This window comes from Corvus cornix, chromosome Z (assembly GCF_000738735.6).
Source record: "Corvus cornix cornix isolate S_Up_H32 chromosome Z, ASM73873v5, whole genome shotgun sequence".
Lineage (NCBI taxonomy): Eukaryota > Metazoa > Chordata > Aves > Passeriformes > Corvidae > Corvus > Corvus cornix.
In genome coordinates this window covers 39,316,694-39,334,689 of record NC_046357.1, presented here as the reverse complement: position 1 = coordinate 39,334,689, position 17,996 = coordinate 39,316,694, and the positions used below count along the sequence as shown (strand labels likewise).

At 37.0% G+C, this 17,996-nt stretch overlaps 1 protein-coding gene across 2 annotated transcripts in view; it reads right to left on the bottom strand.

Annotated features, from left to right (window-relative positions):
- TLE1 (TLE family member 1, transcriptional corepressor) overlaps nt 1-17,996 on the bottom strand; it is a 74,330-nt gene that overhangs the window by 43,918 nt on the left and 12,416 nt on the right. The window contains exons 5-6 of one of the 2 annotated variants that reach the window (XM_039567749.1): nt 8,751-8,813; nt 7,752-7,856 (exon numbers count right to left, since the gene is read on the bottom strand). In XM_039567749.1, coding sequence (XP_039423683.1) covers nt 7,752-7,856; nt 8,751-8,813 — 168 coding nt within the window. The remainder of the gene's footprint in view (nt 1-7,751; nt 7,857-8,750; nt 8,814-17,996) is intronic. The other variant, XM_039567750.1, reaches the window with a different exon arrangement.

The window sequence follows — 17,996 nt, the reverse complement described above, 5'->3', positions numbered from 1 at the left end:
AGGAGAAGAAGACTGCACCAATGGAGGAGCCAGACAAGCCTTTGTAACAAACAGATGCCACAGGACAGGAGGCGTAGAGGCAGTTGCCACAGAAAAAATGATCCTTGCTCGGGAAAACATGTCTCCACCAAAGGACTTCCCAGACTCTAAACGAAAGTAACAAATTCAGAACCACAGTCTAAAAGTCACAGAAGATGACCTTATCTCCTGGTCCAGGCAAGACAAAGGCTGGCTTTCTGAAACCATTTGCATTCCTCTATCACTGTCAGTCTAAGTCAGTTGAAGAACAAAGCTTTTCTTTAATTTTAGACAAGTACATATTGCCTTCCCTGAAGACTCAGATGCAAGCCTGAAGTCTCTAGAATGAAGCTGTCAGTGCACACTGCTTCTGGTCTGCAGAAACTGCCAGCACATTTCATTTCTGCGGCAACCATAAATTCCTGCTATTACTCACCTTCTAACCTCAAATCTGTGTATTTGCCTTTTTAGCTACTGTTAGCATACCACCACCATCCAACAACACTTCAAAAGCATGCTCCTGCTGCACAGCTGCCAAAAACAACTAGTTCAAGCATGCACCAATTTGGAAATGACTTACAGATATTACTCTAGAGGGTTTTATTACTGATGTATGATTATCTAAAAAAGTATTTCTTTTCCTTCCAGGCTCTCTTAATCTCCAGAAATTTAACTCTTGCCGAACATGACAGAAATGATTAAGTAGCAAAGCTTTTTGGTAAATTAAAATGCAGAAGTTAAATAGAGGATTTGAAATTATACTCAACACCCTTTTGTCCCATCAACTACTAACTATAAAAACATTTCAGAGACATCAAAAAAAGAAAAATATGACAGTTATAAGAAAAGCATTACACCAATCTTTATTTACTGTTCCAAGCCAAGACCAGACTCTTGTATGTTTTGTCTACATTCCGTAACGACTTTGACACACCGAACAACAATCATTTCTGAACATGCACTTAAGCACTTTTGCTAATTCGTGCTTTTACTTCCTCACTACTGCTGCTTGTAAGTATTCGATTTGCAGAGACAGTTAGCCAGCAACATTATAAACAGTACTAGATACTGTTTCAGGTAGCTCTGCATTACTTCCAGGCAATTAACTATTATACAAGATAGCAACCTTGGTAGTTCAGCAAGTACTCTAGTAAGTTCAAAAAGAATGCAGTAGCTAGATAACAGAAATTCTGCAATTGAAACAAACTCTTATGCATCTTGAAGAGTTACAGCAAAATGCTGTGAAAACTGTGTCTTTGTTCTGCCTTTACTATTTCCTAAAGTTACCCTAACTGCCTCTGCTAGCCTCTCTCTATGCAAGAAAAAGGAAAGCAAGCTTCTTGTCTTGTTCTCCCACACACTCCCTATCTCAACAGTCTGTCATGCTCTTCACCCATGATAAACACAGCAAGCAGGCTGCTGTTTTCTTGCACATTTCCAATATTTAATATTTACAGCACTTGTGTCCCCCTGTACCTTCTTCCACCTGCATCTTCCTCTTCACAGTCCTACTCTCAGTGACTCCATCATTGACATTGGCACCTAGTTCAAGGTGTATTTTGCCTGTGCAGTCCACATCACTCCCATCCATGCAGTGGCTACTATTTCTCCTCAGTTTATCAGCGTTTCCTTCTCAAAATCCATATGGCTCATTCTCTGCACCGCTTTTACTGCAAAGCGGGCCAACTTAGAGCTCTACATCATTCAACATGCTAACTCCCAACAACTTTCTCTACTCCTACCCACGCTGGGATGGGCCAACTCCGTGAACATAACCATCCTTCACCCCTACTCCACTAACTTCTTTGCATTTAATTTCTCCTCATATGCAGACCAAGCTGAATCTTTCTTTTGTTTGGACCAACCAATTCACCTCTCCCACCCAACTCCTTCCTCCTCCAAACCTTCCGTATTTCCAACTACTTTCCAGACAAGTACTGAAGGTTACATCGTATTTTATCACAGCCTATTGGCTCTTTATCTACTCCAACTCCCTCACATATCTCACTAAATATAAACAGAAAGCAGACATTTGTAAGAGGAAAATTATGTCCATCTCTTCATTTTGTCTCCTTTTACTTAATAACTTTGTTTCTATGAATATTATCCACTTCATCACTATCTTCAAACATGGTAAGCTATTCTGCCTATATACTTGAATCAAGAGAGGTGAATTGAATCACTTTCTAGAGGAAGTAATCCTTTCCTCTAGGATTAAATAACTTACCCTCTGTGCCAATTACATATATGAATACAAACACATACTGCTCCAACCACATTCTGTAAATTCTTCCTTTCAATTGTGGTATTTCAGCATTTTTATCCAACTTCAGTCCCTTACATTCCACCAAAACCATTCTTTCCAAGCCAGTCTAACAGAATCATTTGGAGACAAGTTCACAAAATTAATTAATCAACACTTCAATATCAAATCCTTCTATCTAAGCCTTCCTGAAGCCACATGTTCCACTGAGACTCTTTCGTTCATTATTACCACACGTTTTTCCAAACTTACCATTCACCCCTGCTGCAAAACAAACCAGTTTTGAGCCCTACACCATTCAATATATACATGCCATATCCCCAACATCCACTCAGTAAAAAGGAATCTAGCAAGTGGTACCAATTCACATTTGGTACCTCACACGTTATCTCGTAAGAATCTACCTTCTCTCTGCATTCACAGTTGCAGCTGCATATCCATCAGCTTCTAGCAGTAGTTAACAATATTTCTGTTCAACTGTCATCCTTACACTCCTTCCTGAAAGCTCTTAGGCTTCACAAATTTGCAACTGTATGCTTGGCCTCACCTTTGACTTGTAGTTTAGATATTAGATCTAGATGAGAGCCACCTGAAGTTCTTTTGGTTTTGTTTTTGGGCAAGATCCAAGGTGAAGATTTTTCCATCCACCCCACGTGAAGCCTCGCACAACAAAGGAGGTCTGGCCTGCAATTCAATTCCATTTGACTTTTGGATGCAAATTTGCCCTCTCCAGAATGACTTAATACCTTCTTCTGCAGAAAATTGTCTTGTTTAGATACTACCTTCCTCTGTATTGCTGCTCCAAGATTCTTCATTTCCCCATCAGTCCTACAGAGAGTGTGGGTGTGGGAGTAGGGTGTCAAGAGGAAACCAAGTTTGGTTAACACCATTCTTTCATATTTTACACTTTCTCCCAGATTTTCTCTTTTGAGTAGGTCAAGTTACCAATACACATCAATACCACTTTGTTACTTTTCCTCCAAGCTTAGTAGCACTAACAGTAGAAATCTGACCATTGCTTGGGGGCCAGTATTTCGAGAATACTGATTACCATGCTGACAAATAACTTCCTCCCTTGCTTTCTATTTTAAACTTGTAAACTAAGTCAGAAGCCTTTGTATTCTAAAAGCAGTCACCATGACAGAATCCTAGGATAAAACTAAGGTTTCTATGTATTCTAAAATATGAAGAATAACCCAGGATGTGCTGCACAATAGAGCTCCTACTGCCAGAGTTCAGTAATTTGGACTTGTGGTTAGGGAGTTCATGTTAAAAGTGAGGAGAGTGTCTTGTGTTCACTAGATCTCATTTTATTTAATTTAAAAGAACTAGGCAATTTCCCCTCCCTCAGCACATAATGCAGATCATGGCTGAGAAGGATCTAAGGTAATGCTACAGCTGCTTAGCTCTTCCCTTGCACTAAATTCTGCATTCATTTCTGCTCTAGTCTGTATTTCTATTTTATAATGAAACATACAGCCTAGTTATTTATAGGCTTTCTAAGGATTAACTACACACTCATAAGAATAAACCCTCAAGAGGTTAACCTCATCCTCTTAAGCTTCACACACTACAATCCCAGAGATAGCTGGCAACCACAGCCAAGAGAGAAAAAATAATCCCACATTTTGCTAATCCTTTAGCCAATCAACTCATGCAACAGTGGAGAGGCCTCTCAGAGGCCAACAACTCAATCTGTCTCAGGAGCACTGTCAGTCCAAAAGATACATATTTCACAGAATCATTAGCAACACACCTCAAAAGGCAAAATAAGACATACCTGGCTTCTCAGTTGTATGCTAAAATCATGCATCATAAATACAGTGCTGAAGAAAGTTTCCAGTTTGCTGCTTGTGTTTCTCATTCAGACATTTGCATATTCTACACATAAAACTAGTTTATTGATTAGAAAATAAATCTAATCTTGTATTGTTCACACCTAGACATACCAATTTAACTGTCACTCATACTTCCTAGCATGAACCTGTTATTTGCTAGACATATCTCAAGAAAACAACCCCACAAAAAAACAAGCAAACAATGAAACGAAACACAAAAAAACCCTCAAACCACCCACAAAGAAGTCAAAACAACCCTTCAAGTTAAACCATAATATTCTACCTAATTCTTTCATACCATGATCTAGATTATTCCTTAACCCCAGAAATGGACACAGCCTGCAGCTGCAGAAATGCCAAGGAGTTAATGGGGGCACTTATCTTTTAGTTAAAGGTTTCTCCTTCGTTCATCATTTATCTAGCAAAATTGCTACTTCATTCCACTCTAATATAATAAATATTAAATGGTGCTATTTTTAAAAAAATTGAAGAGAGATTGTTTAGCCACACTTCTACCCCATGGCTGAAAGTTAAAGCCTTCAAGAACATGTAGGATAAGTGTAAGGCCAGAAGTACGACTATTAATAACCAAACATCATCCAGGGTTTTTTCCTGAAGTAAGAATTTTTAATCAACACAGGGGATTAGCACTGCTTGCAAGCTCACTGAGGCCAACTATATTACTTTTTTTTTTTAAAAAGTGTCAATTTATTCATTCTGTTTTGTATGTGCTATACACCTATTCCAAAGCCTGGCTTTTGATTTTGTAGGCAAATTCTCTGAAAAATCCCAGTCCTTTGAGACTGTAAGTCTCTATCCTCATAGTCCGTTCTCTAATAGGCTTCCCTCTTTTCAACTGGAAATAAAAAGTATAAAATAAATATAGTTGAAAATCATTTTGTATTTCAAAACATTATTCCCAGTAATTAAAAAAGTCTTTGTACCCTTCCAGAATTCACACATCGTGCAGGAGTAACAGGAATTGCTCTAGCTGAAGGAAGCCAATTGGGAAACTCTTAAATCATCTGGTGCCAGGAAACAATGACCCTTAAGGACAGAAAGGAAGGGGAGGAAAAAAGGCAAATCCTGGCAAAAATGCAGAATTTTATGCAGTCAAGAGAAACCAGGCAAGTTAATACCAGCTAGGAAAATGAAATTTCCCTCCTATCCTCAAGATTTATACATGTATTTTAGGTAGTGTGACACCAGAAGCCACTCGATTGCATCTTCTACTGTTACAGACTGGTCCAGCCGATTTGCACTCTGAAAAGAAGTTTGATGATCTTTCATGCTCATAATAGGTGTCTAAACCGTTAAATTACTATATCTTTTCTTATCTTGAAAGACACTGCACTTTAGCAGCATGGGCCTTCCATTGTTCTTTACACTAAGTCGGGTCCCTGAACAATACTGACAGCTGCTATCAAACTGTGCCGTGCTCACCCTCAGTGCAGCTGCCGCTTGTAGGAACAGACAGGCTTCTGATGTGTCCTCCCCTCTGGGGAAAGGGCTTGACACCCTGAGTGCTCAGTGAGGGGGAGCAAAGGTCCACTGAATTGTCAGCCTGATTTTATGCTATTCAGATTTTCCAGGACATACACCGTCCCTTTCAAACAAAACCAAGCATATGTCAGAGCATGAAACTCATTGTGTGGCACAAGGTAACTATTGATTAATAAGACTGTAAAAGATCACTGGGACATACATCTAATTTTGGCATTATGTAAGTGCATGCATCTACATGATCAAATAAATTTTGTGCCCAGCATGTTAATTTCCTCACTCACAGCTTTGGATTTGTATGGCATCATTCAGAAGTCTTTCATAAGACACAGGAAAGTATTTCTTCAGGTGACTTTACGATAATTAGAGAGCAAAAATGGTAGAGGCTGCTATTCCTGCTTCCGAAGAGCTTCCCTTCCCCACCCCCCCACCAAAAAAAAAATCCAGAAGTTCTTAATGGCATGTGGTACTTCTAGATCCTATGGCTTTTAAAAGACTGTATTGTGCAGACTTTAAAAAGAATTAGATTACATGCTTGAGATAGCAAAATTTGGTTTGTCTAAGTAGCACTATTTTAAGGCAAGAAAGAATCTTTAAAAATATATTTTAATATGTTTCCTTTTACTGCTTAAACTCTTCTTTAAAATTTGTTCTTAATGAAGGGTTTTCCATTCCATTTTCATCCTTAAGAAGCAATTTGTTTTAAAAAAATGCAAGAAAGTACAGTTCTCTAATCTTTGCTAATCGAATACCACAAATGTACATGTTGTGTATTTCAAAGATCAAGTCAGGTATTCATAAACGAACTCATTACACAAGCAAAGCATAGAGGAGATTCTGACAAATACAGATGTAATTGTGTAGGTTTCTAAGATGTGATTAGCAAATCAACTAAGTAACAGTCAAAATTTGATACGAAGGAAAAACAGCACAGATTTGAAGGGGGGGTATGTTTATGCAAAGCTAATCTGTCAAGTGTAATAAAGCAGCTTGAATAAAATTTAAGCTGAAAATCCACTGAAGCTCCCCATTTCAGGGAGGAAAAGCTATTAAAAGGAAATGAAGGTCACCCTCCCAGTTTATTTCACCTAATTGACTGCCAATAGCTTACCACAGGCAAACCGACTGCAGATCTGCAATTGAGAAACTGATGAAAGGAGCATTTTCAAGCTGAGGCTCATTCTTTTAATCCTCCCTCACTCCTATTTTTTTTTTTTCCATCTCCAGTTGGGATGTAATTTTAAGCACAGATGGATTAACTGGTTCCATTGTCTGTAGACGTCATTGGACTATGGCACTGTTAATCCGTACAGCAGCATGTCTAATTATCATTACAAAGTGTCTGAGGGAACTATAAAGACCAGCAGGGCATCTTCTCACAAGCAATTAACATAAATTGATAAATGAGTAATTTGAATCCGCTCAAGGCGCTCACATATGAATAAAATCAGAAAGGACAGGTTCTTGTTTCGGCTACTTCTTTCACTTAGTCGGAAGGGCAGAAAACATGAGAAATATTCCAGACTTAGTGGCGGGGGAAATGAACTCATACAGTGGAAGGAATGTATGGTTCAAAAAGTTCATTAATACAAAGCAAATGACTTGTGATTGACAACCAGTCACAAGCAAGTAGTATTAACTTTTTTAGCATATTTAAAAGCACATTCTTGGTGAAAGGCTATTAGAACACTGTGTCAGACAATTAATACTACTTCAAAAGCAAGTGAAGTTTCTATTCAGTAGCTTGCTAATTTAAAATTCATGAAAGATTCACAAGAAAGGGAAAGAAAGAAGAATGAATAGTTGTATAAGCTCCAAGAACTCAAGTGTCACAAAAAGCATGAGGAAAAAGTATCTAGCTCAACTGACATAGAATCTCCATAAATAAACAAGCAGCTCTCCTAAAATTATAAAATTATATTTCTTGCAGAAAACATTTTGTTATATGCAGCACTGCTGGACAAAATTATGTTCTGACAAAGTAAACTATTACCTTTAGCTCTGCTAAAATCTGTATTAAGCAAAAACACTTCAGCAACACTGGGCATCAAAACAGTGTTAGCTATCAAAACATTAAGTTTATTTTAAAAACAGCAAAGCAGTAAGATATGAAAGCAAGTTATACACACTGTAGGAGGTAGACCTGGAAGGCCACGTACCCCGATGATGGCATTCAATTCAGCCATGGTCACTTGTTTGGCACGTTCTACAGCTTGGGCCACTTGTTGCTGATGCTGTTGAAAGAAGAAGGGGTATAGGGAGGAATTTGGGTTAAAGTATTGACCACACCATATCAAACCAGGATCACAAATACTTGAATAACCAGTTTGTCTGCAGAAGCCCACACTACCCATTGCAAGACATCGCATGCAGGTAAAAGGTAACAATGCCCTATTTTTCAGCTGTTCAAAAGGAAAGAAGAAACCTCAAGGCAGCCAGCTTATCTCTCACCCCACACCACTTCATTATTAGTTTTCTGGCAGATGAATAATAATTTTTAATTGAGTTGACAGGACAATAATGTCAACTTTACATTAGTGTCAATTTTAATGTTTATAGACTCTGTGCCCACATAGCAAAACCAACTGAAATTTCAAATAGGGAAAACTGATTCACTGAAATCAAGAATTACAAATACTCTTGGTAAAAAAATAGTTTGAAAATAACAAGCTTCAAAATGTAACAGCAGCTGCCTACAACATGTTAAAATCACAGTCATTCAGACCAAATGTAGGTTTACAACCTTAAACAGTGTTTTCCATATGAGCTAAATACTCACCTTTGATACAAATTATGTAGAGAACATAAGCATGCTTATTTCACTAGATCTACATTTGACAACTGAATATCTAATAAGCAATCACCATGATTAGGAATGAAAGCACTTTCGTGTATTGCTACTATTTTACAGACTCCCACTCTCCTCAGGCAATGACTGAGGCTGAGCCATTGTCACTAGTTTGAACTCAGATTTGTTAGATCAAATTAGCAGGGGGTCTGCACACTTCAGCTATAACAGATGTTCCTTACACTTGTGTATTTTGATAAAATTAACATCTTAAAACTAGCTAATTTGCAAACAGAAAAACAACCTAATTGCACTTTAACAGCTGAACAGTTTTACTTACTTCCTGAGACAAAAATGGGATGACTTGTGCACAAATTGTATTCAATCTCTTGGCGATTTCTGTCTACAGAGGAAAAGTATTTTGATTAAAAACTGCATTTTAGGGGGTTTGACATATTAACTATATACAGGATTATATTAAGTTCAGACAATGAAGAAAGTAGCAAAAAATTACCCGTTTTTCATACTACTGCAAACATAAATACTAAATATGTAAGCCCAGACAAGGAAAGAGATTTCGTTAGCTACTCTAGGACATCTGCCATGTCTAAAGCACCTAATCTGTATACACATTTAGGCACAAGTCTGGTCCTTGTATATAGTTCATTAACAAGCAGAACGTTTTTGAAATCCATTAAGTCCATGATAAAGCCTTTTAAAAGGTAGGTTTATTATTACTGAAATTATCAAGCAGCATAACATGAAGGCAACAGGCGTAGAAGAAAAATGCTTTTTTCATGATCAATTTTATCTGCCTATTAGAAGGTAAAACTAGTTTTACTGTCAGGAATATACCATCGGGAATACAAAAGAAATACTAAAACAGAAGTGAGGAAGAATGGATACAAAGAGCACAGACTTTTAAAATCTATAATGAAAGAGAATTAAAATAATGCACACAAGGAAAAGAAAGATCAGAAAATGTAACAGTCTATAACAGCAAATTTGTGAAACCATGACCAGCAAGAGAACAAAGTTAGGAACCAGTAAAGAACAGAACAATCCTTCAGTGAAATCAACAGAGATTACAGCAGGACAGAGAGCTTGAGTCCCACTTTTCAGCAGCTTTATGTATCTTGTACATCGTATCTCCCATTTTGGCATGTCAGCTTAAACACTGGATTCCTGGTGGGGTAAAGGGATCTTTTTCTCTCATAATTCAGTATTACCTGTGTTCACAGATTTTCAGACCTATACATCTGCCCATAATTCAGAACCACTATTATAATTAACCCTCAGGGTACCTATACAGCTTCCTCAGTTTTCCTTAAAAATAGCTATTTCAGTCACTGTAGCACAGTTGCACAAAACCAAAATCAGCATCCAGTCAAGAACACAGCCTATGACAGCTCCGGTCAATCTCTGTCATACAATTAACCCATAAAGATTTTTTTCTTGGTTAGTTGGGGGGCTTTTTTATATTTTAAGACAGAAGAAACAAGAGGTCACTACTGTGAATCATTAGGCCTTCTATGCAATGTATTAAAACTGAGCAAAGATAAACTCACTTAAATCTGACTAAAACTGTTAACTGTTAAACCAAGTCTTTTCCTCTACCTTCCCATAATTCTGAGGTTTTTTTAAGTAGACATTGTGATATGTTGATCCTTATACATCAGTCACACAATAATTAGGATACAAAATCCACCCTGTAGTTTTATCTTAGCAGACAGGTGATTTGGAATCTAAATATAATTAGCAAGCTTTAACACCTCTTTCCCAATCTCTGACAGACACAGACAAAATACATGATAGCATCTTGGCTTGTAAAATACCTCATCTCTCTGACATGATGCACTCCACCTGACCAAATCTTGATATTTGATACATCCACTCTATAAAGTTTTGCAGAAGCTTCCAAAGAATTCTGGGATGGTTTCTTCCTAAGGATAAGAAGGTTTCCCTTAACTAAGGGCAATGAAGTCACAGTTGCTTTACAGGAAATTTGTACCCCCTGTAACAAGGTGAACATATCTCTATTCTCAACTGAAACAGTTATAATTTCACAGAGTACCACAGTGGTCTTTTCAATTCTGTTTGGGCCACAACCATAAAATATCCATAATTCCATGTTTAGCCTTTAGTACTAGTACTATATACGTAATAGCAAAGTTAATATTTGGAAGTTACCAGCTTAACTGTTACTGGTTATCAGACTTAACTATTACTGGTTATCAGACTTAACTATTACCAAATCTGTTTGTATTTCTCTGTTAAAAGAAAAAAAACCAAACATGTGTACTAAAGGGCACTTTTCCACATACCTAGTACATCTCTCCAGAAAGCAGGGTACATCAGCTGTGGAAAGGTAGTCTGTTACACAGCAATCTGTTTGGCTGATGTTTAGCTAAGATGTTTAGAATTCAAGGAGTTAATTGCTCTAGACCAATGAGATTAACTTTGTTTTTCAGGACAGAAACCAGTATGAATCATAGCAGGTGACAAGAGGGGATAGAGAAAGAGTAAAGTAAGAAACTCACTTGGTGTCTACTGAAAAGTTCTTTGGCCTGTACGGCCTATACAAAAGTCTCCCTATTCTGAGGTAAGTGTCCTTACTGTTGCTATAAGGAAACAGAACACACACCTATTTTCAGTAAGGTCTGTAAAACATGGAAATTGTCCATATTATTGGATTTTTCTACCCCAAGTCCCAAATATCTGAGCTACGCTGTAATAACACAGCATACACGACATCATATGGTAAGATAAAAGAATGCAACATCATGAGCATCACATTATAATTACCTTCCAATGAAGGTCAGTTAGATGTTTTCTTTAATTTATTTTCTAAAAAAGAGGGCATAACCAACTTTCCTGCTTTCCACAGTAATCTTCCATTAAAATTATTGTCTCAGTACTATCACACCTGACTTAATATCGGAACAGAAAAAAAAAAAGTGTATTCCTCTTAGTTTGTCTTTACCAAAGCTGGCATCATTGATGACCATATATGAACAGCAACCTTAATTCAGCAACAGTGCTAGGTAAACTTAAATGTACGTGCTATGAAATAAGTTTATTTTGAGATTTCTTGCTGTTGTTACAAATGCCAGATAAGAGATATCTACACGGAAAACTAAAATGCCTATTCTATTAATCATAAAAAGTCTGCTTGCATTTAAAAGGCAGTTTGCCTAATAGTTATTTCACACCATTTAAAGTACTTAAAATTATGTATCTACTATGCTATTTCACACACCTCCTGTTCACTGCCCTCAAATATTAAGTAAAAAATATTTTTATTCACAAACACATTAAAAAATATTTTTGTTGTCTAGGAAATAGTGAAAGTTAGGTTTTAATGCACAATTCATGCAATTTTGCTGATCAAGAGTTGCAAGGGGTTGTTTTCAGAGTTGAGAAAAAGGGACATTTGTTACTTTAAATATAAATGCAACTGCTCAATAGACAGTGTACGTTTGCTTGTTAAGGTGAAACACCCTTGAGTACATACCCGAGTGCCTGTGAGTGTATACACATTCACTCTGGAAAGCAAAACCCCTTTCTGAAGGAGTCAAGGACAGTTCTGTTAACCAAGACTAGGTATCAGTAACTGGTGTCATTAGAGTACACCCCCAGACCTGGGGCTCGTGAATTTGAAAGTCTTAAAATAAAAGTACTTATCTCCTCTTTATAGAGGCCTTCGAATATAACATAACTATTACCTAACTGCTGATCTTGAGATATATAGAGAGGTCCTAAGGATGAATAAACAATGGAAACTTTGCAGAAAGCTGCTCAAACATAGACAAACACGACTAATTGCCCATGTTCTGTGGCTCCTTGGTAAAGCAGACTACAGAAGCCTGCATCTCTCATGAAAGTCCTCTGAGCTCTATGACAGCTCTTAGCAAAGCATCTGAAGTGCCCTTAACTGTTTGTGTTCTTAATGCAGAGCCTCTTGAATACATTCATTTTTAATAGAGAACTTGAGTGTGAGGCCCATCAAAGAATAACAAAACTACATCATTCACTGGTTCTTGCTGCTGTAATGATTGTCTTTTGATTTATTTGCAAATGACTAGCTTGTCAGACCCCTGACTGAAGTGCTACCCTCCTTTCTGAAGTATCATTAAAAATTAACATGAAGGAATTCAGCTGCATTTTGTAAAATTAAGTTGAGCTGATGGATTTTTTTTTCCTTTCACTTCTGTAATTTTTTTGCTTCTGTTCCATTTAGGTAAGGACTTAAATGTTTTGACCTAACCATTGACAAACTCAAGTGTTTGTACTTAAGTTTGTCTTGCTCACTTGTTAAAAGTGAATTCTTAACATAATGACAAAGAACAAAGCAGCCAGACTAGTTACTAAATATAATACTCATTTAAACAATGCATTTTACTAAGGACTTAAGCTTGTTTGTATAATTGAACTTATTTTTCCTTCTGCATTGTTAAAAAAAGTATTGACCTGTTTCCTTTACAATAGGCTATTCCACGTAATTTTGCATTTTGATAGACTGTACTTTCCAAAGCTCCACGTAAGGTATCATACTTAAATCACCATGATTTCTTGAAAACAACGGATTTTTGCAATGAAATGGAAAGGAATTATAATACAAGTATCCAAATTCTATTTCACAGCATAACAAACACCCAAGTGTATTTTAGTTCTAATGTAAGAAGCCCTAGCTTATGGGAACCAGCATTTTAACTTCTGAATGAAGAACACAGACTTCCTCTGAGGAGAATTAGTTAATCTCCTTTCAGCTTCAGAGGTTTCAACAGGAATAATTTTGGGTTTGCTCCAACCAGTGTCTACCAATACCCCAGCAGTAATTTTAGCTATAGCATCCATGGTGATTTAAGGCAAAAATTAAATCTTAAAACACATTAGTTTTAACAACCACTTGTGCTGCAACAGCTGCTCTATTATTATTGCTGAGACTCCGCAAAGCTGTCCAGACTTTTTCAAAGGCGTGCTTAGCTAAAAACGTCCATTTTTTGTCAGAAGCTTGTTATTCTTTCTTGCACCGAACTTCCAGTATCACAAAGTTAGATCAGATCCAAAAGCACTCTATCACCAGTTCTGAAGGATGGGCTTATGTATCCTTATTTATTACATTTATGCCATTATTTTGATCCAATTTTGAAAATCAAATTTGTAATTAAATTCAGAAAAATACATCTTAGGAACAACGTGATTAAAAGTAAAGCAAAAAACCCAAAAGTTCTGATAATACCAAAGAAGCATGTCCTAATTCATTCCCTTCAAGCAAAAGAATCAGAGAATCAGCCTTTAATGCACAGAAAGGAATATGCTGTTAAAACACATTCATAAAAGCTTTACCAGGTGAGCACTCTTAAGCACTCTGCCTCCACTTACACTTTGAAGACTTAGAAAGCCAAGTACAACACTGAACTCCTCCTGGAAGGACAAAATGGACTTCCTGCCGTTTACAGCATGCGTTTACAGCATGTAACACAGTAATCCACTGGGAAGTAAAGGTCAATGTTGCACTTTTGGTCATTACTGAATCATTTGAGATTATCTGTGGTGGGGATGAGAAGAAAATCGAAGCCTATGAGAATGCTGCAAATGGCTTGACCTCAGCCCAATTTTCATCTCCATCTGTCTATAAGGCATGTGAATAAAAGCCCTCTTTATGGGACATGCTTTACCATTTTTTTTAATCCCTGCTGCAAGCCAGACCTCATTCAAATGACTTGTGAAATGCAGTAAGAAACTATCTTTTAGTCTTGTGCTGAAGTTTAGTATCCATTTAATATTTTAATTTTTCCAACGGAATCATTCAAACAAGCAGTGCACTAAAATGACAAAGCTTTTATTCTTTTTGTGATCAAGATCATCAAAAACAATAGAAAGCACACACATTCACAGAGCAATTGCAGAAAAAGAAGTATTTCACTGTGCTTAGCTTTCTGCATGCTTTGTTAGTACTTGCTAGCAAGACTCTAGCACCTCCAAAAATTTGTTGCTAAGAATTCAGGGGATCAGGGGATGTTGGAGATATAATTAAATTTCAAAACTTAAACACTCAAAAGCTTCAAATGATTAAGGCTAGCATTCTGTGAACTTTGCTGTTCATGAGTTATTGAATCCAGGTTGAGCACAGAGATATGCATATATTATGAATGCCCTTTTATTTAAAATTAATACACTACATTCCATTTTGGCAATGGCTGCAAAATAAAAATAAAAAAAATAAAAATAAAGGCAACATGCCATTTAAAGTTTAGACCCCCATAGTATATCAATGTCAAACAACAGCGTGTCAAGCAAAGATTCAATTCAGGTAAGTGCCACTGCCAAATTTTCTTGTTCCCAGACGTGCTTTAAGATTATTTTATTGCTTAAAATTTAATTTGTTCCGACTTGCGTTTCCATGACAACGTTGGCTAACCCTGCAAATCATTTGGGTAATTGGATATCTTATCTTTCTATTGCTCTCAAATCCAATGATTCTGGAAGAACTGCAGCAGCCAATCAAATTTACAGGCCTCCTGAGTAATAGATTTGCACAAGTAGCCACATCCATCTCCCCTTTACTGCTATATTAACCAACCTGTGACAAACTGTGGAAGTCGGCCTTCCAACTGTATTTTAAATTATAAACACTGTCATCACTAATACTCTCACCAATAGGAAGGAATGGGAAGGTTTATTCTCAACAGATACTTGATATTCAAACTGTCAAGCAGCAATGGGTAGCATTCATTTCAACAACAGGAATAAACTGTATTTTGGGCATAAACTTCAGTTTCGTATGACACATCACTAATAAATACAGTTTTCCCTCTGCCCCACATAGGTACTACTCATTTTAATTGTGAGATCAGTCACCCACAAGATGATGATATTAAAATCCCAGAAGACTGGGATGAAAAATCTTTAGCAATGAAAAAAACCAAACACTACCATATCGTAAGTGGGAGTGCGGAAAGGAAGTAGCAGAAATGTTAACAGAATAAAAACTTAAAATTATAAAGCCACAGAATGGTAAATAGTTTCCAAAGTGAAATTAGAGGGCTTTAATTCAGTACCTAAACTACTTTTACCTGATTCCTCTTAGATGTTCATTAAAATTACAGAAAGGTCACATTAATTTAAACATAAACTACATATGATACACAAGACAACAGCTACACTTGCCAAATATCTACTACAGATTTGGATCCCATTCAAGTATAAAGTGACTGGATATATTTCAGATGTCTAATTTCAATGTTTTATAATAATAGAGAGAGGCTGCGTGCAACTCTCAATGAACCACTGTACACAACTGCCCACCCCATTTACAACTGTAAATCCTGTTGAAACAAAGCCAACTGGCAACAAAGAATCTTTTCTCAGGATGTCGAAGTGCTCCTTTCACATATCTTCACTATGTCAAGACTCTTCTTAAACTTGGCTAGAGGGCAGTTACCACATTTCTCCTTTAATCTAACTTCAGCCCATCTTGCTTAAGCACTTACAACTACAAAAGGTGTGTTTATCTAAATTTTAGTTCCATTGTTTAGTTTCCAAGCCTAAGCTAACCTTAAATACACACAGAAGTATTTAAATCTCTGAAGTGAGCACACAGCTTTGTTTTACTTTCAAGCTGTTTTCCAGGACACAGAGTTCCCACTTTAATTTAGATTCCAAGAGATGATGAGCAAATCAAAGGCTGACTCCAATCCAGAAGAGGTCTTTGTCACCTTTGCCTCCAGGGACACAATTTCTTTGAACCATACTGGAGACATCTAGCGACCTGCCAAACACCTCAACAACTAGTCAGGCAGAAAACATTACTATAATACAAAATGGGAAGGGGCCAGCTTGGTAGACCACTATGTCAGGGAGCTAAATAAACTCACAGGAGGCATCCATCCGGTTGGAGAACAGCCCAAAGTATCAGGAGAACCAAGATGGGAGCAGAGATTTTTGTGAGAAACGTAAGCTATCAACGAATTCCCCTCTTCTCATCTGACTACACTCTAATGAGCTGTTATGGTGCTCTAGAAGCAGCATGGTCTCCAAAATTATCCAGCACGCTTTGCAGTATTACCTTTAAGGTCATTAAGAACTTGATTTACTCTGGACAACTGAGCAACACTGCATTACACAGTAACAAGAAGGAGACAAAGAGAACAGAAAAATTTTTTATGGTTTTTATGCACTTTTATCTTTCTGTAACTGCTACACTCCTACCAAGAAAGAGCCCCAGTGACTCATTTAGTTTAGGATGTTATTTCAAAACTACTTCCTATTTTGCTCTCACTGCCATAAACCACATTGGAATTTCTGCGAATATCTTTTCAGTACTTGTCACATTGAGCCACTTGATTGGGATGGCAGTAGAAAGTCAGAATTCTTACACAGCTGGAGAAGTAACTGGAATAACAGAGTTTCTAAAATTTAGAGCATAAAGTTCCTCAAACCAAGCACATATGTTTACAGTATTCAAGTCAATAACAAAACTCCCAGTCAGGATTCTGTCCTTATCAACATTCAAGTAAGACTGTAACAGCAGTAGAACCTAGACCTTACTAGAATGATAAGCATGCCATCCAACAAAAGAGACACTTTAAGACAAGGGTCTGAATTATGGGGGGGGGGGGGGGGGGGAAATAATTACTATGCTACAACCAGACTTTAGAAAGAACTACCAAATTAAGCTTACCAAATAAGTCACATGTACTATTCTACCTTAAATATAGTTTCATCATTTTAAAATACTTAGTATATTCACAGCTCAGTTTTAAAAATCTATCAAATCAGAAAAACAATTTAAACACTTATTCATATCAATGCTTCAGGTGCCATCAGGTGACTCACTAATGAATAACAAGTTAAGAGGATTGACAACTCCTTTGATATTAACAAGCAGAACTACCCACCACATAGGATTTGCAAGGAAGGAACTACCCACCACATAGAATTTGCAAGGAAGGTGAAAATAATGGATATTTTCACTGCGTGGGGGAAAAGGTTCGCAAATCTTTCAGCAAAACTTTGGGGACATGACACTAAATTCCTCACCCATTTTATTATTTTTTATATGTATTCTGTTGCTTACAGAATAGAAACAATAGTAAAGAGACCATCTAGATTGCATTCTAATAGACAAGAGCTGACTGAAACTGCCCAAACAGAAACAAATTCTATTAAGCCTGCAATCACTGCAGGATTTATAATGATTGGGAAAGGAAGGAAATGAAAACCAAGTAAAAGTTCAGAAAAGCATATGCCAACTGGTAAGGTCAGCTTTATAGGACCTGCTACTGATGAGGGAGATAAAACAGCATTAAGGAGAGAGGACATTTTCTTTTTGAAACAACATTAGGACATAGGGTGGCACACATGGAGGCAGAAGGGAGAGAAGAAAAACAGAAAGGATGGAATCGTGCCAAGAGACTAAATCCCAGATTCTTCACTGACTTCACACAAACAGGAAAGCATACATGAAGTGGAAACTAAATCCAGCAAGGCAGTGTAAACATATACAGCACAAAAGCATATATGCCAGTAGTAAGAAACAGCTAAAGTAAAGCTTCTGCTTTCAGATTGGAATAGTAAGGTT